Source organism: Mustelus asterias, chromosome 4 (genome assembly GCF_964213995.1).
Source record: "Mustelus asterias chromosome 4, sMusAst1.hap1.1, whole genome shotgun sequence".
Lineage (NCBI taxonomy): Eukaryota > Metazoa > Chordata > Chondrichthyes > Carcharhiniformes > Triakidae > Mustelus > Mustelus asterias.
Genome location: NC_135804.1, coordinates 80,951,634 through 80,976,972, shown reverse-complemented (window position 1 = coordinate 80,976,972; position 25,339 = coordinate 80,951,634). Strand labels below are relative to the sequence as shown.

The 25,339-nt window shown below is 45.0% G+C and overlaps 1 protein-coding gene across 1 annotated transcript in view; it reads right to left on the bottom strand.

Annotated features, from left to right (window-relative positions):
- Positions 1-19,832: 19,832 nt before the first annotated feature.
- LOC144493137 (uncharacterized) overlaps positions 19,833-25,339 on the bottom strand; it is a 66,201-nt gene continuing 60,694 nt past the window's right edge. The window contains 1 exon segment of the mRNA XM_078212037.1: positions 19,833-19,927. Within this exon segment, the coding sequence (XP_078068163.1) occupies positions 19,833-19,927 (95 nt within the window).

Genomic DNA, 25,339 nt, shown 5'->3' with positions numbered 1-25,339 from the left:
CGTGAAGCACACACAGGGTCATACTGGAGGGCCCCCCAGAGTGGCCCAAGCATCGGAACCACATCTTCAGCAGGCCGATGCACTGCTCAACGGCGGACCGGGTGGCTGCATGGGCCTCGTTGTAGCGGGTCTCTGCCTCGGTCTCTGGTCTCCGCACAGGCGTCATCAGCCATGACCTTAGCGGGTAACGCTTGTCACCCAGTAGCCATCCCGGGAGCCTGCGTTGGTCTACAAAGAGCCCAGGGATGTCCGACTGCCGGATGACAAGGCTGTCATGGACAGTCCCTGGGTGGCGTGCATCGACCTGCACGATCTTAAGCTTATGGTCACAGACGATTTGAACGTTCAGGGAGTGAAACCCCTTCCGGTTCACAAATCGCTGCGGCCCTGCATGGGGGGCCCGCAAGGCGATGTGCGTCCCATCCACTGCTCCCTGCACATTCGGGACCCCGGCAATGAATGTGAAGCCGAGAGCCCGAGCCCTCTGCTGTGCACGCCCCACATCAAAATTAATGAATTGCCCTGCCCGGACATACAGGGCATCTGTGACCTGCTGTACATATCTGTGCACGGAGGCCTGGGAGGTCCCACAGGTCACCACTGGGTGCTTGGAATGACCCAGAGACATGGAAATTGAGGGCCTCCATCACCTTCACATCCACAGGGAGTGGATGGCCGCCACTCCCCGAGGTGCCAGGTGTGAGAGCACCTCACAAATGTGTCGCACCATGGTCTTGGACAGGCACTGCAGCCGGCGACAGCACATCTCCTCCGAGAGGGCCTCGAAGGAATTGCGGGGTCTGTACCTCCTTGGCCTCGGCACCTTCCGCCTTCTGTGCATCCTCTTGGGAGCCTGCTCACCCACATCCTGGTCCTCAGCGGCAGCCCCCTGCCCTCCTTCCTGAGGGTCTGGTGGTGGCTGCTCCTGCGGTGGTCTCTCCACGCCCCCAACCTCCTGAGCCACCGCCTCCTCCTCTGCCCCTGCTGCCACCAACATGGCCAGCTCCAGATCGAGCAAACCGAGATCCATCTGCACAGGGTTTGGAAAGAGCAGAGAATGATGGATTATTATCATTGGTTGCATAGACCCAGCACCACCCCAATCCCTCACTTGAGGTGGCATCCCCACTTGTGGGAGCTGGCAACCCCACACAATCCATGGTGCCATGCGTGACCTGATTAGGGTTGTGTGAGATTCCCATCATGACAAATGCTGGCACAGATTATGCAGGTCGGTGTGCAGATGTGGACAATGCGCACCCTTGAGCCATTGCTACGTGTGCAACTGCAGCATCTGTTACAGGCATGTGTTGCTGGTCCGTTGATGCGCTATCAATAAGGCGAAAGACTACCGGTGTGCCAATACAAGTGTAGGCTTTTATTCACAACAGAATCAGGAGCAGATCCCAACAAATAACCGACCTGGACTGAACAAGGGGGAGGAGACAGCCACCTTTATACTAGGTGCCGAGGGGAGGAACCAAACTGGAAGGGGAGGTGTCCAGGTATGACAAACACACACAACGGTGGTCCACCACATCCGTGTCACAGGGCAGGGACAGACTGCAAATCAGCACCAGATGTGTGCCCAGTGACAGCAGATTCCATGCAGTTTGGAGAGGGTACAGAAAATATTTACCAGGATGTTGCCTGGTATGGAGGGCATTCGCTATGAGGAGAGGTTGGAGAAACTTGTTTTGTTCTCACTGGAGCGACGGAGGTTGAGGGGAGACCTGATAGAAGTCTACAAGATTATGAGAGGCAAGGACAGAGTGGATAGTCAGAAGCTTTTTCCCAGGGTGGAAGAGTCAATTATTAGGGGGCACAGGTTTAAGGTGCGAGGGGCAAGGTGCAAAGGAGATGTACGAGGCAGATTTTTTACACAGAGTAGTGGGTGCCTGAAACTCGTTGCCAGGGGAGGTAGTGGAAGCAGATACGGTAGTGACTTTTAAGAGTCATCTTGACAAATACATGAATAGGATGGGAATAGAGGGATATGGTCCCCAGAAGGGTAGGGGGTTTTAATTCAGTTGGGCAGCATGGTCAGTGCAGGCTTGGAGGGCTGAAGGGCCTGTTCCTGTGCTGTAATTTTCTTTGTTCAGTCCATGTCTGAACCTCTGCACCCCAGCCTTTAGCAGCAGCTGCTTCATCTGGTTAGGCCTCGGTCAACACATGGTACACTCCTCCCCCACCTCGGAACACCAGCACTTAGTATAGTCCCTGACCACACCCTGCAGCAAGACAATGCCACTGCAAAGTGCGGTGGAGGGGTGGAGAAGCGGGAACGCTCAAGGCTGCTTCCCACAGTGCACTTCAGCACTGCACAAGAAGCTGGGTGAGGGGGGAAGCGGGAGCCCTCGATGCTGCCTCCCACAGTGCACTTCAGCGCTGCCCAGAAGAGATGGGTGGGGGGAGTGGGCCTCTCTAACGGAACCTCACCCAGAGAGCTGTGAGGAAAAAGAAGCAGCCCCCTCCCCACCCCCGCCCACCAAAGATATCACTGGTCTATGGGCCAACACCTGAAGGCAGCAGAAGGAAGGCCACCAGGCATCTCCAGGGCCTGCCTGCAACATCCCCTGCGCTCCGCTAGCAGTACTTGCCTCCTCACGCCAGTTCAAGGTTGCCATGCCAGGTTGCGACTTTTAAATACCTATTCTGATTCGTGCCAAAATTACATCACGCCAAAGAGGTGGGAGAAGCAGACGTGGGCGGAGATTGCCGTGTGGATTCCGATAATTGCATGCAAAGATATGTAAACTCATGCTAATCAAGCGGGCCGCCAGTTTTCTGCGGGTTCCTGGCGGCACCATTTTTCTCCAGCTGGGAGATGCACGTGGGTCGTAAAAGCTGTTGGGGAACCCGCAAAATGGCCGACATGCGCATCTCCCGGCCCGACCCGACAGAAAAGTTGCGGGTCACGATGGGAGAATCGTGGCCAGTTACTGACCTTCCTTTTACCTTGTCCCAGCCACCCCTTGCTCAAAACCTATTACATCTCTAACTGATGAAAGGTCACAGATCTGAAACATTTCTTTCTCTCTCTGTAATGATGCTGCAGTACCTGCAGAGCTTTTTCCAGCATTTTCTGTTGTTATTCACTGCAATTTTTATTGCCCAGTTCAGTCAATCTGGGTACAGATCATGATTTGTGCCATTGTGTAAGTCAGCTGACTGCAAAACTAAATCTTACAATCTAAAGTCCACTTTACATCTCTTCCCATATGAGTCAATGGAAGTAAAAAAGGGAGAGTGATGTCAAAGGGATGGCAGATTCACTAACATTAACCCATAAAATGGCACAAAGTCATGATCTATGCCTTTGCGTGGATATGAACACACTTTACTCAGTGAGCAATTAATAGAAAGGAATCTTGGATATCTTTGCCTCTCCAAACATTCACACTGTGAATTCACCTGCCACCAGAAGTCAATCCCTGATTTCCTGCCAACCAGAAAATGTTAACATCAGCACCAGGCAGCTGCCTCGAAGCAGAGCTGAATAAAGGCCTGCGGGCAATCATCCTGAACTGAATCAAGAGCCGCATCTGTAAGGATGTAAGTGTGAAGGGAATGTAGCACAGGCCCATGCAGCCTGTATTACCTAAAGATCAGAACAAGAAAACAGAGACTGTAAAAGAAACATAGAAACATAGAAACCCTACAGTGCAGAAGGAGGCCATTCGGCCCATCGAGTCTGCACCGACCACAATCCCACCCAGGCCCTACCCCCACATATTTACCCACTAATCCCTCTAACCTACGCATCTCAGGACTCTAAGGGGCAATTTTTAACCTGGCCAATCAACCTAACCTGCACATCTTTGGACTGTGGGAGGAAACCGGAGCACCCGGAGGAAACCCACGCAGACACGAGGAGAATGTGCAAACTCCACACAGACAGTGACCCGAGCCGGGAATCGAACCCGGGACCCTGGAGCTGTGAAGCAGCAGTGCTAACCACTGTGCTACCGTGCCGCCCAGTATCAGGGAAGATAGTGAAAGGTAATTGAAAACCACTGAGCTATAAAACTCGGCCGGGATAAGGGTGGGGGTTTTGGTGATGATGTTTTTTTCTCTATTAGAGGGAGATAAATGAGGCAGGAAAGGAAAGACACCAGGGCAGCATTTATGTGAGCATACCCCACTCACCTGTGTTAACTACATTGAGAGATCAATGGATATTTTGGGAAAGCCAGGATTTCACAGGGTGATTTGGCACATAAGAGCTCGGCAATTCGACCATAAGATGTAGGAGCAGAAGTAGGCCATTCGACCCATCTAAATCTGTCTATTTCTGCCTTGAACATCCATAATGACCCAACCTCCACAGTCCTCGGCAGTAAAGATTACCACCGATTCGCTACACTCTGAGAAAAAAAAATCCTCTTCATTCCTGCTTTAAATGGACAAACACAGTAAGAAGTTTAACAACACCAGGTTAAAGTCCAACAGGTTTATTTGGTAGCAAAAGCCACAAGCTTTCGGAGCCTTAAGCCCCTTCCTCAGATGAGTGGGAATTCTGTTCACAAACAGGGCATATAAAGACACAAGCTCAATTTACAGGATAATGGTTGGAATGCGAATACTTACAGCTAATCAAGTCTTTAAGATACAAACAATGTGAGTGGAGAGAGCATCAAGACAGGCTAAAGAGATGTGTATTGTCTCTAGACAGGACAGGCAGTGAGACTCTGCACGTCCAGGCAAGCTGTGGGGATTACAGATAGTGTGACATGAACCCAATATCCTGGTTGAGGCCGTCCTCATGTGTGCGGAACTTGGCTATCAGTTTCTGCTCAGCGACTCTGCGCCGTCGTGTGTCGCGAAGGCCACCTTGGAGAACGCTTACCCAAATATCAGAGGCCGAATGCCCGTGACCGCTGGAGTGCAGTCCACTCACATTGTTTGTATCTTAAAGACTTGATTAGTTGTAAGTATTCACATTCCAACCATTATTCTGTAAATTGAGTTTGTGTCTTTATATGCCCTGTTTGTGAACAGAATTCCCACTCACCTGAGGAAGGGGCTTGGGGCTCCGAAAGCTTGTGGCTTTTGCTAGCAAATAAACCTGTTGGACTTTAACCTGGTGTTGTTAAACTTCTTACTGTGTTTACCCCAGTCCAACACCGGCATCTCCACATCTTAAATGGACAACCCCTCACTCTAAGTTTATGTCCTCTGGTCCTAGACTCCCCCACAAGGGGAAACAACCTCTCAGCATCCAGCCTGTCAAGCCCCCTGAGAATCTTATATGTCTCAATAAGGTTGCCTTTCATTCTTCTAAACTCCAATGACTACAGGTCCAACCTACTCAACCTTTCCTATAAGACTTACTTTCCTGTTCCTCCCCGAGGCCTTGTATCTTTGTACATAAAAACATAGCAACCAGAAGCAGGAGTAGGCCATCCACCCTTTGAGCCTGCTCCGCCATTCATTTTGATCATGACTGATCATTAAATTCAATATCCTGATCCCCCCTTCCACCCATATCCCTTTAGCCCCAAGAGCTATATCTAATTTCTTCCTGAAATCAGACAACGCTTTGGCCTAAACTATATTCTGTGGTAGTGAATTCCACACATTCACCACCCTCTGGGTGAAGAAATTTCTCCTCACCTCAGTTCTAAAAGGTTTACCCCTTATCCTCAAACTATGACCCCTAGTTCTGGACTCCCCCACCATTGGAAACCTTCTTTCTGAATCTACCCTGTCTAACCCTGTTAGAATTTTATAAGTTTCTATGAGATCCCCTCTCACTCTTCTAAACTTCAGTGAATATAATCCTAACTATAATCCTTAATCTCTCCTCATATGATAGACCTGCCATCCCAGGAATCAAGCCGGGTAAACCTTTGATGTACTCCCTATATAGCAAGGACATCCTTCCTGAGATAAGGACACCAAAACTGCTCACAGTACTCCAGATGTGGCCTCAGCAACTCACTATACAATTGCAGCAAACATCACTATCCCTATACTCAAATCCTCTCGCTATGAAGTCCAACATACCATTTGCCTTCCTAATTGCCTGTTGTACATGCGCGTTTACTTTCAACGACTGATGCACAAGGGCACCAAGGTCTCGGAGTACCCACCTCTCTCAATTTACACATATTCAAGTAATAATCTGTCTTCCTATTATTGCTACCAAAGTGGATAATCTCACATTTATCCACATTATCTGCCATACATATGCCCACACATTCAGCCTGTCCAAATCACACTGAAGCATATCTGCATCCTCCCCATAGCTCAGCCTCCCACCCAACTTTGTATCATCTGCAAATTTGAAGTTAATATATTTAGTTCCCTCTTCCAAATCATTAATATGTAATGTGAACAGTTGGGGTTCAAGCACAGATCCCTGTGGAACCCCACTAGTCACTGACTGCCAATCAGAAAAGGACCCATTTATGTCAACTCTTTGCTTCCTATCTGCTAACCTGATTCTATCCATTCTAAGACATTACCTGCAATTCCATGTGCTTTAACTTCACATAGTAGTCGGTTATGTGAGACCTTGTCAAAAGCCTTCTGAAAGTCTAAATAAACCACATCCATTTGTTCTCCTCGGCCAACTCTACTAGTTACATGCTCAAAGAATTACAATAGATTCATCAAACATGATTTCCCTTTTGTAAATCCATGCTGATGCGGTCTGATACCATTGCCTTCCAAATACAGATCTAATACACTTTCATCCTTGCAGGTGTGGTATTGGATACGAGCTTGGCAACTACTCTGTGGGGAAATATTGTGTTCTTCTGTAAGGCAAGGCGTGTGTGCATGTGTGTGTGTGCATTTACATACATTTAAGTGCGCATGTGCATGCTTGTGTGTGTATGTGATTTGTGCATGTGTGTGAGCATGCATGTGTGCATGGTTGCATGTGTGCGTGTGTATGCATGCTTATGTGTGTGCATGTGTGTGTGCGCATATGTGTCTGCATGATTCAATTAAGCTAGGAAACGATTAATGGAAACCTTTTGTCTGGAAGAGTCCAGCAAGAAGGAATAAAGGTGCTAGATACATGTATTTGAAATTAGGCTTTCCTGGTCAAGTGGTTTATAAGTAAATAGGCTAGGTTTTGAAATTTGCATTAGGAGGTACCTGGGGATTTGTTGTTTTCAGCTGTTAAATTTCAAAGGGAAGTAAAAAAGTTTTTAGAGCTTGCAACAATCTCATAAGTAAACAAGGAAAGTTTATTACATTTTATTTGACCCGAAAGTGGGAGCCATAGAGAAACATGAAAGATTTTTATATCTTGGAAAAGTTAAGTTCAGATGAGTGCTGAGAACAATGAAACCTGAGATGAAAGAAGAGAAAAGGTATTTTAGAGTTACTATGGAGAGCTTAGGGGGCTGGCTATGTGAGGAAGAGCTGATGAAACTGCCCTGGGCTAAGAGAGGTGCGTTTGAATCATCAATCCACTCAAACCAAAAACAATCTTGAGGCTGAAAAAAAAATCAGTCTTGTTCTTATTCTAAGGTTTGCAATTTTGACAACAAAGTGGGAGGGAGTTTGAGAGATTGGGTAGTATACCTTATTAAAGTGACAGCAGCTTTGCTATGGAGGTAATATTAGAATAGAATCACTATTGTGCCGAAGGAGGCCATTCGGTCCATCGACTGCGCACCAAATTCCGACAGAGCATCTTACCCAGGCCCACACTCCGTAACCCCATGCATTTACCCCACTAAACCCCTTAACCTACACTTCTTGGGACACTATGGGACAGTTTACTATGGCCAATCCACCTAACCTGCACATCTTTGGAATGTGGGAGGAAATCAGAGCACCTGAAGGAAACCCACACAGACATAGGGAGAATATGCAAACTCCATAGACAGTCATCCAGTAGGGAGTCTTTTGGGGGAATATTTTTCAAGACTATTTTACCTGTGTAACTGCAATCTTGTATGTTTAAGTTTTATTTTCTTCTTGTTAATAGACCTTTCACTTTTAAAATCACGCGAGTGTTACTAGATTTTGTGTTTCTTTATAATTCATTTACGGGATGTGGGTGTTGTTGGCTAGGCCAGCATTTATTGCCCATCCCTAATTGATTTTAAGCAAGTGGTGGTGAGCTGCCTTCTTGAACCGCTGCAGTCCCTGTAGGATAGGTACACCCAGAGTGCTGTTAGGGAGGGATTTGCAGGATTTTGACCCAGCGACAGTGAAGGAATAGAGATGTATTTCCAAGTCAGGATGGTGTGCGACTTAGAGGGAAACTTCCAGGTGGTGGTGTTCCCAGGTATCTGCTGCACTTGTCCTTCTAGATGGCAGTTGTTGTGGGTTTGGAATGTGCTGCCTAAGTAATCTTGGTGAGTTTCTGCAGTATATCTTGTACATGGTACACACTGTTGCCATTGTTTGTAGGTGGTGGAGGGATTGAATGTTTATGGCAAGGGTTGCAATCAAGCAGACTCCTTTGTCCTCGATGGTCTTAAACTTCTTGAGTGTTGCTGGAGCTGCAGTCATCCAGGCAAGTGGAGAGTATTCCATCACACTCCTGATTTGTGCCTTGTAAACAGTGAACAGGCTATGGGGAATCAGGAGGTGAGTTATTTGACGCAGGCTTCCCAGCGTCTGACCTGCTTTTGTAGCCACAGTATTTACATAGCTGTTTCAGTTCAGTTTTAGGTCAATGCTAAACAAGATGTTGAGGGTGGGTTAATTCTGACAGTGTTGCTGAGATTCGTACATTATCTTCTCATTTTCAGAATACAAAAAAAAAGGCTTTGGCCCAAGTTTCCCACTAGGATTTGCTCAGCAATTAACACCAGCTGTGGTCATGACACCAGTCAGACAAGAACTAGTAGCAACAGAAACATGTACCAGACAGTCACTATTAAAACCAATTGGGAAATCAGGAGAAACCACTTTAGCCAGAGAATGGTGAGAATGTGGAACTCACTGCCACAAGGAGTAGTTCAGGTGAACAGGACAGATGCATTTAAGGAGAAACTGGATAAATGCGTGAGGATAGGAGGATACAATATTATTGTTAGATGAAGAATTTTGGAGGTGTCTTGTGTGGAGCATCAACCCCAGCATAGAGTTGTTGAAGCTGCATTATCTGTTTCTATGCGATAGATATTTAGTGTTGTATCTGTTTCCATCACACTTTCAGACTGTACGTTACAGGTCAGAGATTTCTGCCGGTCCTCCACCCAGTTACAGCTACAAGTGACCAGGACCTACGTCTCCACCTACGCTCTGGAAGATTCTCCATCCCTGGTGCTTATATTATGGTGTTCTTGTTGTACTTGTGGCAAAATGTAAAAGACTTATTGCTTATAAGATTCATCCTTCAGCGAGCAGGCAACTTTAATTTCTAGTCACTCATTTATGGAGCGGGGTATCCCACAGCTTACACCAATAGTTTTGATTTCTTCCTCGCCTTATAGCTCAAAAGGATTTTGTGCTGCAAATTGATTATTGATTTTTTTGAACCCACTCTTAACAATGCTCATATTAATCTCATTGTAATTCAACTGCATGGGGGTCCTTACCATGTTACTTGCCTGGTATGGCATTGAATTAACCATTTCTTTCCTGGCCAGAAATTCTAAGCAAAATTTGAAGGAGCTTCAAAAACCTGTACTAGTGTAAGAAAACACATCTGCATTTGTATTGTTTTTCATATGGAAAGAGAACAGAACAAGTATTGTCAGAATTCTTGCTAAACACCACCAGTCTATCAGAATTGGTTGAAACAGTGTGCTCACAGATTCTACCTATTTATTCCCATCACCCTCCTGAGAGTAGGGCTATGGTTCAGGAAGAAGTAACGTTTTCTGAGATAAGATTGGAGCAGGAAGCTAACATGAAAACTCAACACAAATTTAACAAGATGTTAGTCAAGGCTGCTAGTTTGATAAAATGGTATAAAGGGAAGACACAAATCAAGATTCAGCCACATTCGGGGAGAGGTAAGGCAGGATAGGGAATGACTTATGATCCCCAGGGATGGCCGAGATTTTTCGGTCCCATAATGGTGGCCCAATGATCCGTTGACGTTTGGAGTGACGGGACAATCCCAGTGGTGGGTGGGCTGGGAAATCCTGCCCTTAAATGCGAGTTTTCTAATCATAAAACTGCGTGCACTGCTCTGCATGCAAGAAGTTTGGTTAATATTCACGCATGTTCACTGTCTTTAGAATCCACAAATCCTATAGATTTAATAGCCTTCCAATCTCCTCCACATCATGTATAACTACATAAAAACAGATAAAGAAGGAGAGTGATTGTCCAACAATCACTACAGGATCAATAGCCTTCCACTCTCCTCCACATTACATATAACTGCTTGTTGCTGCTCTTCCCACTACTACTCAGGGTCTACAAATAACCTTTAACAGATGACCCCAAGCTACTGCTGTTGTGTTTTATGCCTTGGGGATATGCAGAGCTGACACACCAACTTATATGTCTAAACAGGAGTCTTGTTACAAGTGTTTCCAAAATGTCAGCAGTCACAATTTCTTTCAATTTGGTTTCTCTTTTTTCAGTCTCTGCACCCAGGCCTGAATAAAAGCACACAGAACAGAGAAGAATCAACAGGCACACACAATCAAACAAGTGAACAACTGAATACTTGAACCTATTTTTTAAAGTTCACCATTTCCAAGGCTGATTGGTTGCTCTTTTCCAGTGGGAAACTAATAACGATTCACCCATTAAAGCAGTAGGAATGTTTTTGACATATCTGCTGAGTAAAACCTTGCTTTAGATATATTATAAGCACTTTAAAGTGCTTATAATAAAGTGGTCCCCAGCATCTCAGATGTCAGTCTCCAGCCAATTCAATTCACTCCATGTGATATCAAGAAACGGTTGGAGGCACTGGATACTGCAAAGGCAATGGGCCCTGATAACATTCCGGCAATAGTACTGAAGACTTGTGCTCCAGAACTTGCCGCTCCCCTAGCCAAGCTCTTCCAGTACAGTTACAACACTGGCATCTACCCAACAATGTGGAAAATTGCCCAGGTGTGTCCTGTACACAAAGAGCAGGACAAATCCAACCCAGCCAATTACCGCTCAATCAGTCTACTCTCGATCATCAGTAAAGTGATGGAAGGGGTCATCAACAGTGCTATCAAGTAGCACCTGCTCAGCAATAACCTGCTCAGTGAGGGCCACTCAGCTGCTGACCTCACTACAGCCTTGGTTCAAACATGGACGAAAAAACTGAATTCCAGAGGTGAGGTGAGAGTGACCGTCCTTGACATCAAGGCTGCGTTCAACTGAGTGTGGCATCAAGGAACCCCAGCAAAATTGGAATCAATGGGTGTCAGGCGGCAAACTCTGGTACCTAGGAAAATGGTTGTGGTTGTGGAGGATCAGTCATCTCAGCTCCAGGAAATCTCTGCAGGAGTCCCTCAGGATAGTGTCCTAGGCCCAACAATCTTCAGCTGCTTCATCAATGACTTTCCCCTCCATCATAACGTCAGAAGTGGAGATCTTCGCCAATGATTGCACAATGTTCAGCACCATTCGTGACTCCTCAGATATTGAAGTAGTCCATGTTCAAGTGCAACAAGATCTGGACAATATCAAGGCTTGGGCTGAATAGTGGCAAATAACATTTGTGCCACACAAATGCCAGGCAATGACCATCACCAATAAGAGACACTCTAATCACCACCCTTTGACATTCAATGGTGTTACCAACACTGAATCCCCCACTGTCAACGTTACCATTAACCAGAAACTCAACTGGACTCACCACATAAACACAGTTTATAGGAATACTGCAGCGAGCAACTCACCTTCTGACTCCCAAAGCCTATCCACCATCTACAAGGCACAAGTCGGGAGTGTGATGGAATACTCCCCACTTGCCTGGATGGGTGCAGCTCCAACAACACTCAAGAAGCTTGACACCATCCAGGACATAGCAGCTCACTTGATTGACACCATATCTACAAACATTCAATCCCTCCACCACCGACGCTCAGTAGCAGCATCTACAAGATGTGCTGCAGCAATTCACCAAAGATCCTTACACAGCATCTTCCAAACCCACACCACGTCCATCTAGAAAGACAAGGGCATCAAATACATGGGAACACCACCACCTGAAAATTTCCCTCCAAGCCACTCATCATCCTGACTTGGAAGTATATCGCCATTCCTTCACATTCGCTGGGTCAAAATCCTGGAATTCCCTCCCCAATGGCATTGTGGGTCAACCCACAGCAGATGGACTGCAGCTTTTCAAGAAGGCAGCTCACCAGCACCTTCTCAAGGGTAACTAAGGATGGGGAATAAATGCTGGCCAGCCAGTCCCACAAATGAATTTTAAAAAAGAGCAGTCAAGGGCCTGGACACTACCACATTACAAAGGCCAGAAAGGAAGAGTGTTGAGCAGAGGGGAAGAAAAGGGTGAAAGGATATCAGTGAGGGGAAGAGAAAGGGATGGCAGTGACCAGTAGACAGAAGTCCATCCATATAGGGACATACAGTGATAAAGAAGCACACTGGGACAGAGGGAGAGGGGTAGAAATTGGTTCAACAAGATATGGTGGGACTTTTAGCTACAGAGAAAGACAGAAAACCCCAGGAAAGGTGAGAGAGAAAGAACCACATAAAAAACAGATAAACGAAAAGAAAACACACACAGGGTTAGAGAGAAACAGAGAGAATACCGGCATTTATAGAGTTGCCTTCCACAATCTTACTATTAGTGAATACATGTTTTAGTTATAAGTTATTCTGCAAGATAATAGGGTTGAAAAGCATTTATTGGTTTTCATAGGAATTAAGTATAAAATGATAACTATTATTACCAATAATTTCACATATACAATGATGATAATTATTAAGAATTGCACATATACTTGAAACAAACTATGCCAAGTAGTAGAGAAATCATTGGGTCACAGCTTGAGGGAATGGACTCAGCAAGCCTTATTGAATTCTGTTGTTTTAATTCTAACTCCCCTCCGTCTTGTACCTTTCATTCACTCTGGCTGCATGATAATCCACATGTTTCAAAGCATTAGCTCATCCAATTGGCAAGTCTTCAGGTTTAACAAAAATAACTTGACTCACACTCTCTAATTTTCCAGATCTATGACAGGTGCCTTTTCAAGGCTAAAGCTAACAAAGATTACCCCTGCTTGTTCTCTATCTGTGGAGAAACACATGACCAGCTAAAGCTATCTGACTGCTATATCTTATATTTAAGCTGTTCTTCTCACAGGACCTCACAGCGAAAGCTAGGATTTAAGAATTAACCCTTTCATTATGCTTAGGGTGGCCAAAATTCCTCAAACACAATGAATAACACTTATGAATTATTCTATTTTCAGGCAAATGATGCAGCCAGATTGCACACAGCAAGATTCCACAAAGAGCCATGGGCTAAATTATCAACAAAGCTGTTTTTGATTCTGTTGGTTACAGGATAAATGCGTTCCATCAGGACACTAAGAAAATCCCCCATTTCACTCTGAATAATGCCACAGTGTCAGTTTAGCAGTTTAACCAAAGACAGTACCTCCAGGAGGGCTGCATCCCTTCAATACTGAGTGTTAAGCCTCAGTCCAACCTTAACTCTCTCAAGGGAGATTTACACCAATAATCTTCAGACTCAGATGTGAATTCTAACACTGAGCCACAACTGAAAGAGAGTAGAGAACAATAGTCATTAACAAAGGCAAGGATTGGTTTTAGTCATTTCCAACCATGATGGACTTTCTCTTGTGAATGGAGCTGCCCAAGAGGATGTGTTATAGTAAATTTAATTTATTATTTATTAGTCACAAGAAAGGCTTACATTAACACTGCAATGAAGTTACTGTGAAATTCCCCTAGTCGCCACGCTCTGGCTCCTATTCGGGTCAATGCGCCTAACCAGCACGTCTTTCAGACTGTGGGAGAAAACCGGAGCATCCGGAGGAAACCCACGCAGACATTGGGAGAATGTGCAAACTCCGCACAGTGACCCAAGCTGGGAATCGAACCCAGGTCCCTGGCGCTGTGAGGCAGCAGTGCTAACCACTGTGCCACCATGCCACCCTACACAGTTCACAGAATAAGATGATAAAATCAGTTTGCTTTATAAGTTCAATGATGTTTCTAACTTTTTAAAATTGTGCTCCAAGCAAAATTATGTAACCATGCCCCTTATAGTTGGAGAAAGTTCTTGTAAACTTATTGTTGGTTAGTAACAAGGGATTTTCTATCCTCTATATTCAAATGTCCTGGATTCCCAAAGGACTGTAAATGTCAGAAATTCTGGCTTCACGGTTGCAAACAGTGCCCCACGATAAAATCCTGCCCTGTGATTCTGCTCATCAGCCTTTCCATATTCTGTCAGCACACATGGAATGGAAACGGAAAGAACTTGCACTTCGATTGCACCATCAACATCTCACGACATCCGAATGTTATTCATGGCAAATGCAGCACTTTTGAAATATAGCCACTGCCATGGTGCAGGAAATGCAGTAGCCCATTTGTACATAGCAAGATCTCACACACAAAAGTGATAATGACTCTAAATCAATTTTCTACTGATTCTGCTTGAGGTTACATATTGGCCAGGAAGCAAGGGATAGCATTTCTGCTTTTCTTTGCACAGTGCCCAGGACCTTTCACCTCCAGCTTGGAGGGCCCATGAGACCAGCAGTTTAAAGTCCCGACTGACAGGCAGCTCCAACAGTGCGGCGCTCCCTCAGCACTGCACTAGAGTCTCCGCCTGAATTATGTGCTCATGTCTCTGGAGGAGGATCTGAACCCATGACCTTCAACCTCAGAGGTGAGTGCGACCCACTGAGTCAAAATTAGGGTGTTAACAGTTAATATGAGTTTCCCACAGATATTTTACTTGAACGTGATGGTGATAACTTCTTGTACTGATTCACAATGTTACCATGGAAACCCTTTTGAACTGCTCTGTTTTAATGTATTCAGTCAATTTATCAGGCTGAAGGTAAATGTTACTCAGATCGATCCCAAGTTCCTCATAGATAACTTGCCTATTGAGATGCTGCAAGGGGTGGGGATGGTGGTGAATGGCTAGTGTCCATTTCCATCATGACTCTCTGTGACTGCTGCTTTCTTTACAGAGTTTTACAACAGAAAAACAATGACATTGCGAACAGAAAATGTTGGAAACATTCAGCAGGTCTGGCAATGTCTGTGGAGACAGAGGCAGAGTTATGTTTCAGGTTGATGATCTTGTGTGACCCCCAGCTTCTGGTAAGCTGTCATTTTAATTCTCCACCCCAGTCTTAGTCTGACCTCTCTGCCCTCGACCTCCTCCTACAGAATTTCCAATTCAGCTTGAGGAACAGTTTCTCATCTTTTAATTTAGCACTTTTACAGTCTTTCGGACTCAGTACTGAGTTTCCCAATTTCAAATCATAACCACTGCCCCCATTATCTTTGAGTAATTATTGGCTTCTCCATTTACACCTCGAGTCAAAATCTTTACTTAACTCATTACCACACCTTTCTCCTGCTTTTGTAGACATGTAATTTTCCACATTATTGAGTAGATGCCAGTCTTTGTCGCTGTACTGGGACTATTGTATTAATAAGTATTCTGTGAATGCTCCAAGAACTCAATAAGCGACTGGATCATTACTAGAAATACAAGTCTCGGCTGGAGGTCTTGGCCTCTGTGAAGCATTACAATGCTGCATCCTGAGTACTTTTGGCTTGGGCTGCTGTAGCTTCCAGCCATTGCTAAATTCTTTAGTGATGGGCCACCTTCTACAATGTGGAGATTAAATTGCTGAAACCTCTCTATAGACAGATAAAATCACCAAGAATAGTCCATGTGCACTTTCTAACAGCCAATTATATAATAGCACAAGCAGGGAACTGACCAACCACTGCCTATATGGTTTCTTGTCTAAGGAGACATAGTGGCACAGTGGTTGGCACTGCTGCCTCACAATGCCAGGGACCCGAGTTCGGTTCTGGCCTTGGATGACTGTCTGTGTGGACTTAGCACATTCTCCTTGTGTCTGGGGGGGTTTCCTTCGGGTGTTCCAGTTTCCTCCCAAAGTCCAAAGGTGTGCAGGTTAATGCTAAATGTGGAGGGTTACAGGGATAAAGCGGAGAGGGTGGGCCTGGGTAAAATGCTTTTTCAGAGAGTGAGTGCAGACTTGATGGACTGAATGGCCTCCTTCTGCATTGTAGGGATCCTAGAGTTCTATGGTGGCTGAGCTCTGTGGAGACAAAGGAACAATCAGACAGTAAATTGCTTTGAACGTTTAGTATAATTGTTGGACATGTTACTCTTTGATAACTCACACTACCTTGGACAGCTTTCTAGGTTGACGGAACTTCCGATTCAGGGGGATTTCCTTCCATTCTCACCTCCCCTGCACTGCTACTGAAAGAAGAGAAGAGGAAAAAGGAGGCTTTAAATCCAGCCCCAATCATCCCTGCAGAAGTAGCACTGCAAAACTATGTGGTTTCAAATTTTGATAGAATTCAAGAGTTGGAACTGTGTAAACGTTTCTCTTTTACTTTACTGGGGGAGTGCTGCACTGACTTTAAGATGTGACATTAAATCTAAGCTCCATCTCCCCTCTCTGGGCTATAAATCACATGGTACTATTTTGTCGAGGAGTAGGGGGATATTTAATAGCTTGGTACCAGGGTTGAGGGGTTTCAGTTACCTGGAGAAGCTGGGATCATTCTTCTCAGAGAAGAGAAGGTTAAGGGCAGATTCAATTGGACTAAATGATGAAATGTTTCAATGGAGCACCTGAGAACAAAATTGTTTCCACAGGCAGTAGGATGGGTAACCAGAGGACACTGTATACAATTAATTGCAAAAGATTGAGGGGAAGAAGAGAAACAGTGTCACAGAATCACAGAGGTGTTGCAACACAGGAGAAGGCTATCAGCCCATCATGTCTTCACTGGCTCTCACAATGAGCAATTCGCCCAGTACCATTCTCCTGCCTTCTCCCTGCGCATTCTTCCTTATAAAAGCCTCGATTGAACCTGCCTCCTCTACACTCTCGGGCAGTGCATTCCAGACCCTAACCATTCGTTGCATGCAAAAGCTTTCCCTTATATCACTTTTGCTTCTTTTACCAGTAGGTTGCTGTGATCGGGAATGCACTTCCTGAAATGGTGCTTAAAGCAGGTTCAATAAGAATGCTCAAAATGAGTTGGATATATGCTTCTAACGGAAACTGATAGGGAAAGAGCAGGGAAGCCAACACAGTTATGACGGGCCGAATGGCATCCTTCTGTGTCAGATAATTTTATCATGTACTACGAACTGCAACCCTTTTGAAGATGAAGTTGTGTACGTGGAGAGATAATGGTTTTTAAAGGTCTTTTTCTTCACTGAAATTGGTTGAACTTGGGTTGTAACTCAGGAAATACATTTACTTAATGCTTCAAAAAATAGCTAACTACTGGGGAAAGCTGTACAGAACTGAATGCTTTGAAATGTGAAGAAACCATTAGAACACAGCTGGTATATAAATAGGCAGAACTGATATATAAATGGACAACAGACTTCAGTTATCTCCAAGTAATTCAAAATACAGGAGCCTAGATATAGGATTACCCTGAATTCAACCATTGTTCAAAATGAAAGGAATTCATAATGTGACATGACAACCTATCAATATAAGTTGGTCTTTATTACTGAGCTATGCCAAGCTCTATCTGTCAGTTATATGAATACATGCTCAACATCTAAGACAGAAATCTCTAACTATCCATTTGATTACTTAATCCTTCAGCTGAACAATTTGGATACAGAGGGCTTGTTGCACTGAGTCATTAGATTAGGGTTTTACAGTTAAAGCCGTCTCCTTGAGATCTGAGACCCAAAAACCTCCTAGTTGATTTCTGCAAAAGAAAATTAATCTCACAGTGATGTTAGGAAGAGAATTCCAGGATGCAGATGGAGTGTCAATGACAGAATGTACTCAAATAAGATTAACAATGTGACTTGGAAAATGGTTTTTCTATGACATTGTTGCTCTTTTCCTTCACAGCGGTAAAGGCCACAGGCTTTGGAGATGCTGCCATCATTAAGCTGGAGGAGGTGTTGCCAAATATCAGGATGAGAGTCCATTTTGCACCCTTGGAATGCCAAACGAATTATCAAGCCAATTGCTTTATCCTGGATTGTGCCGGATCTTCTCAATAGCTGCTTCAGCACTGGTCGATCTCCCAACACAATCACGACATGAGCTTTGTAGTTCGTGGAGAGGTTTCGAGGATAAGCAATTAAAGTACTCGTTATGGTGTGCCTGGCCTTGGCTCTGCACTTGCCCCCAAGTTGCTGTTATGGTTGGCGCATTAAACATTTTGGTCAGTGGTGACCCTCAGATTTTTGAGGGGGGGAGATTCAATGGTGGGGTAGTGCTGTTGAAGAGTGGGTTGCATTGATTGGATCCCTTCCATTTCAGAAATGATCATGATCTGACAATGGTGTGGCATGGATGAGACCTGCCACTTTTCAGGTGTAATCCTGACATGTCCTGTGGCATGGACTGCTATTTTATAGGAGAAATTGTTACCAATACTGAACATTGAATCAACAATGAACTGTTCCACTCATTGAAACAAAGAAACATAGAAATTAGAAGCAGGAGTAGGCCATCCGGCCCTTTGAGCCTGCTCCGCCATTCATTTTGATCATAACTGATCATGAAATTCAATATCCTGATCCCCCCTTCCCCCATATCCCTTGATCCCTTTAGCCCCAAGAGATATATCTAATTTCTTTGTGAAATCAGACAACGCTTAGGCCTCAACTACTTTTTGTGGTCGTGAATTCCACACATTCAGTACTCTCTGGGTGAAGGAATTTCTCTTCCCCTCAGTTCTAAAAGGTTTACCCTTTATCTTCAAAGTATGATGCTTAGTTCTGGACTCCCCCACCATCGGGAACATTCTTTCTGAATCTACCCTGTCTAACCCTATTAGAATGTTGTATGTTTCTATGAGATCCCCTCTCACTCTTCTAAACTCTTGTGAATATAATCCTAATTGACTTAGTCTCTCCTCATATGACAGACCTGCCATCCCAGGAATCAGTCTGGTAAACCTTCGCTGTACTCGTGATTGTGTACTGTTCGATTCCCAGCTTGGGTCACTGTCTGTTTGGAGTTTGCACATTCTCCTCGTGTCTGCGTGGGTTTCCTCCGGATGCTCCGGTTTCCTCCCACAGTCCAAAGATGTGCGGGTTAGGTTGATTGGCCATGCTAAAATTGCCCTTAGTGTCCTGGGATGCGTAGGTTAGAGGAATTAGTGGGTAAATATGTAGGGATATGGGGGTAGGGCCTGGGTGGGATTGTGGTCGGTGCAGATTCAATGGGCCGAATGGCCTCTTTCTGTGCTGTAGGGTTTCTAAGATACTCCCTCTATAGAAAGGACATCCTTCCTCAGCTAAGAACACCGAAACTGCTCACAATATTCCAGGTGTGGCCTCACCAACACCCTCTATAATTAGAGTAAAACGTCCCTACCCCTATACTCAAATCCTCTCATGATGAAGGCCGACATAACATTTGCCTTCCTTACTGCCTGCTGCACCTGCATGCTTACCTTCAGCATTCTGAACCATATGACAGACAGAAGGTTGTTGGCGAAGCAGCCAATGATAATTTGGTTAAGAAGGTTGCACTGAAGAACTCCTGCATGTGGAGGCTTTAATGATTTGCATTCAACAAGGTATGGAGTCCAGCCACTGGAAGGAGTTCTCATTTGAATCCAAATGACTTCAGTTTGCTCGAGTCCTTTGGCCACACCTGTTACCTCGATGTCAGAGGCAGCTGCTCTCCCCTCTCCTTGAGTCTTCATCTCCAGCATCCATATCTCAATCAAGGTCAGACTTGGTTCTGATGCTCAGTAAATAGTTTATCGGTGAGCAAGAGTTGCTGAATGTCACTTTTGGTGATTCCTTTTATCGTATCATTGATGACTGGGCGGAGGATAATCAGGTGTTAGTTAATCTGTACTCAGATGTTTCCTTCTCCTCTTAGCTACCTGACCCTGAACGCTAGCTGGGAGGCGCAAATTCTTCCAAAAGGACTGGATTGAATCTATGTTTAGTGTCCCAAAATAAACATGTCTGGGCCTAATTGCGTTGCTTGGTGTTCATATGAACTCGAAAAAAAGACTTGACACAACCTTAAATAATGCCCAATCAGATCTGTAAGATAGGTGACTTGTCCAAAGCTATGTTGGCCAACCTCAGAATAACATGGGTCATGCCCCATGCCACAACCAAGTACAACCGCTTTCTCTGGATCTGGCTCTGACACCCCTCTTCTGACACCTCCCAGCAGGATCTCCAAATTTTCAGCATCAAAAGGAGCAATATTCCCTGCATGCCGCTTCTCTGCTTCTGTGGACATTTCAGGAACTATTTAGTCATCTGCAGAATTTTCCCTTAATATAGTGAACTGTAGCCCTTTAAGTCCAGAACAAATAAATTTGGACTCAACTTAACAAGGGTCATGGCACTATGAACTCACTCAAAAGAGGATGGTGCAGTCACAGCATCTAGATTACAATGAAGAGTAATTTAAAAGCCCTTGTGTGACAATGTGTGGCTGTGAAAGCTGGACAAAGAAAAAGGGTGATGAGGTTCAAATAAGCCAGAAAGTGAGTGCACTGAAGAATGGAAATCAGTGGAGAAAGTGCAACCAATGCTTGGAAGGAAGACCAATGAAAGGCCAGACAGACAGGTCCGTTAAGTGCTACACCATAACCAGCAGCCAGTATGCTGGAGCCCACACTCTTTAGATTGGCTTTACCTGTGCCTGTAGCTCAACCAACGATTTCGAGAGTGGGTGTAATTTTGCAAATTTTGGCTTGAGCCATCCAAAAGCACAAGTTGTCAACTGGGCTAGTGCAAAACTAGAGATATCCAAATGATGGTGGTATTGGCAGATGAAATTATCTAGGAATAGTACTGTTTTTTGTTATGAGGATGTGTTTTTTAAAGATAGAATTTTGTTTTTTTTTCTTTTTCTGACTGAATTTAAGAAAAACCTCTGGGATACTCTGTACAGGTAATGCAAAACTGCCCAGACTGTGGAAATCTATACAGTCTTGCATTCCAGTAAGTGGGATGGTTGAAAACAGACACTCAACCTCCTGAGGAGCATGAGGAGCATGAAAAGACCCAATCCCTCTGTTGGCTTCACATCATCTTGAGGCTTTTCAAATTCCTCCAAGACATGAAAATGCAATGACCTGTTCTGAAACAATAACTGCAGAAGACATGAACTAATAGAATTTTTCTGGAATAAACAACCAGCAAGGTACTTTTAAGGAGTGCTTGCCAAGCATGATGGAGAGTAAGGAAAAGATAACGGCGGCGATCTTGCCAAAAAAATTCTAAGTGTGAAAATGGGACAGAATTCCACCCATTTTCTGGGTGGGCTCCCAGACACCATCTTATGCTACTTAGAGAAAAAAAAGTCCCAAATGTGGTTTCAATCTAGTACGGGGAATGGACGGAGTCTATTCCTGCTTGGAAGATGGCTGCAGACTACTAGAGGGCACTATTGCTCATGTGCCCTGATCTCCCAGTGCACTATGTGCAAAATGACACATGCAGTGAGAGATTGTCCCTCCACCCCACCTAACCCCACGTCCCCCTGGACATCGCAACCCCAATCCCCTAGTAGTGGGTGGAATTCTGTCCCATTTTCACACTTAGAATTTTTTTGGTAAGATCGCCGCCGTTATCTTTTCCTTACTCTCCATCATGCTTGGCAAGCACTCCTTAAAAGTACCTTGCTGGTTGTTTATTCCAGAAAAATTCTATTAGTTCATGTCTACTGCAGTTATTGTTTCAGAACAGGTCATTGCATTTTCATGTCTTGGAGGAATTTGAAAAGCCTCAAGATGATGTGAAGCCAACAGAGGGATTGGGTCTTTTCATGCTCCTCAGGAGGTTGAGTGTCTGTTTTCAACCATCCCACTTACTGGAATGCAAGACTGTATAGATTTCCACAGTCTGGGCAGTTTTGCATTACCTGTACAGAGTATCCCAGAGGTTTTTCTTAAATTCAGTCAGAAAAAGAAAAAAAAAAATTGTATCTTTAAAAAACACATCCTCATAACAAAAAAACAGTAATATTACTAGATAATTTAATCTGCCAATACCATCATCATTTGGATATCTCTAGTTTTGCACTAGCCACCTAACCTTGATCACATCTCCCCAATAGCTGCCGCCCAGTTGTTACTTATGTTTGTGACCACCACTGGCTGTTCACTGCCCCCAATACCCCCTGGCTGATCATCGCCCCTGACTCGCACCCCGTCCCAGGCGATCACTATCCCAATTCTCCCCCTGGCTGATTGCCACCCCCATTCACTCCCTGCTGGCCTATCGCCACCCCAGGCGATCCCTGATGCAGAGTTCGTAACTCGTCACACCCTGTCTCCCCTTCATGCTCTGCCCATTTCCGGCCCCACCCCTCTCCTTTGGCTCCACCCCTTCCCTTTAAGCCACACCTCTTAGCACTGCCTGATGCCTGGTTGGCAGTGCCAGGGTGCCCAGTGGGGACTGTGAGGGTGCTGGACTGGCAGTGCCTGGGTCCCAAGCTGGCAATGTCAGGCTGGCACTGCCCAAGGGGCACCATCTACCATCCAGACCATCCGGTGGGCCTCAATGGCCTCCAGTCACACCAGCAAGGCCATCATGTCTGGTCCCTGTTAATGAAGACCATATATGATCCTCGCCAGTGATGACCTCGACCAGCGAGACTGTTAAGGCAAGTGAGCTCGGACGATTGCGCTCCGGACTCACCAATAAAATTAAAAGAAAGTGATGAATATTAAAACCAGCCTCGCACCTGGGAAGGGCACCAGGCTGATAACGCAAGCAGAATGGGGCCGCTAATATTGTGAGAGGCATGAAACCGGGTGTGAACTCGATTTCTTGCCTCTTGCACAATCTTACCCCCTCACCATGCCGATCGACCAGCAGGACAAGATGGTAAGATCACTCCCAAAAGTATGCATTAAGCAGGTTTGAAGCGGTGTGTTTTTCTGCATCTTTCTCTTGGAAACACTGCCTGGTTTTGCAAAGTAACCGTATTGAGAAGAGAAATCTACTGCAAACAGAGTTCTTTTGGAATAAAATGTGGAAATCTGCTCCATGCAATTGTACCCAGGAAGACAACTGAATAAAATGACCACAATGTGGCATTACCATGTCAAGACCAGCCAAGGAACCGCTAACTGTATACTCCTCGAATTTATTTTTCACCAGTTGCAAGAATTCGATTTGACTCTATCAAGTGTACAGATGTGTTTGTGTATGCGCGCCCAGGCAAATGCGTGTGACATATGAATGGTGGTTGCGATTTACCTTTGTTTTTGAATTCGGAAAATAGTTCTTTAACCAAAGTCAACCAATCTGACAAATTCCTTCCAATTGGAAAGTGTAAATAGTTGGACTCCTACAGAATTGGCAAAGCACATCCTCTCCAAATTCACACAGGAAAACACTGTTGCATTCAAATAGGAGAATAAGGAGTCATTTCACCCTTCCTCACCAGGTTGCAATGTTATGGACATAAAGGAGATGGTAGTCTGCAGTATTTCCTGTTCTCAACTGCTTCTGCTGGTAAAAGACTGGACATGGAGTAGCAGAGTTAGTGCAGGAATGCCTTTTCTGTCTGTGGTGAAAACTGACTGGTAACTGGTTAAGCCTAACTGGCTGGTAACCTCTTACATTTAGTTGGTAACAGGGAAAATTGGTTGATAACTGATTAAATTAGGCTGGTAAGTGATTAGATCTGGCTAGCCCTGGTTAAAATTGGCTGGGAACTGATTTTCGTGAAATTGATCATCATCAGCGACAGAGGCAGGCATTCTATTGTCTTTAGATCTTGTTCAGCTATTGCAGCTGAGATGAGTTAGAAGAATAATAATGGCTTGTTATACTGAGAGGCAGCCATTGGGAGATGAAGCATTAACAATATGGTGGCACAGTGGTCAGCACTGCTGCCTCACAGCGCCAGGGACCCGGGTTTAATTGCAGCCTTGGGTGATAGTGTGGAGTTTGCACATTCTCCCTGTGTCTGGTTTGGTTTCCTCTAGGTGCTCTGGTTTCCTCCCATTGTCCAAAGATGTGCAGGTTAGGTGGATTGTCCATGCTAAATTGCCCCTTAGGTTAGGTAGATTAGCCATGGGAAAAGCGTGTTGTTACAAATATATGGTGAGGAAGAGGGCCTGGGTAAGATACCCTGTCAGACAGTCGGTGCAGACTCAATGGGCCAAATGGCCTCTTCTGCACTCTGGAAAATTCTATGATTCTATGAATGTCCAGAATGGATAATGCAGGAAAACCAAGATGCTTTTATTTGAAAATGTTCATTCTTTGCGGGGGGCGGGGGGGTGGATTGAGGATGGGAAGGGAGACAGAAGTAATGCAATTTTCTCTTATTGCTGAGATCTACTTTTAGAAACATTTTCATTTCATCGGTTTACGACCAGGTCTCATAACTTTCATGTATATTTACCCTTAGAATCTAAGGACTCCTCTGACCGCCAGTGTCAGGGGGCACATACTTTTGTTTCTAGCTTTTAGTTGGAAAATCTAAATTCAAAATAAGAACTGTTCCCACAAGGCAAAGAGCAGGAAGAGGAAATGTCCAGGCACTATCACTCTGCCAAAAAAATATGGAAAGCAGCCATATTGCAGTTGTAACATGCCCCCTCTGGTGAAGAAATAAGACATGCTGTAATTTTTCAGCTTCTCCCCCTCATCAGTACTTTGAAAGAGTCACTACTTCTGAATTACTGACCGAATTCTCCTACGTTGCCCACGGCTGGGGTTCTCTGGTCCCACTGTGGTGAATGGAGTTTTGACAGAGCGCTAAATTCTCCGTTCTCGCTGTAAGTGATGTCATACGAAACCAGATAATTCAGGCCACTGTGTGCAGTTGTCATCTCCATATTTAAGAAAGGATATATTTGCACTGGAAGTGGTACAGTTTGCGAAGACTCACTGGATTGGCTCCTGGGCTGAAGGGGTTTCTCTATGATGAGAGACTAAATAGACTGGGCTTATATTCATCATAGAATCATAGAAACCCTACAGTGCAGAAGGAGGCCATTCGGCCCATCGAGTCTGCACCGACCACAATCCCACCCAGACCCTACCCCCACATATTTTACCCACTAATCCCTCTAACCTACGCATCCCAGGACTCTAAGGGGCAATTTTTTTAACCTGGCCAATCAACCTAACCCGCACATCTTTGGACTGTGGGAGGAAACCGGAGCACCCGGAGGAAACCCATGCAGACACGAGGAGAATGTGCAAACTCCACACAGACAGTGACCCGAGCCGGGAATCAAACCT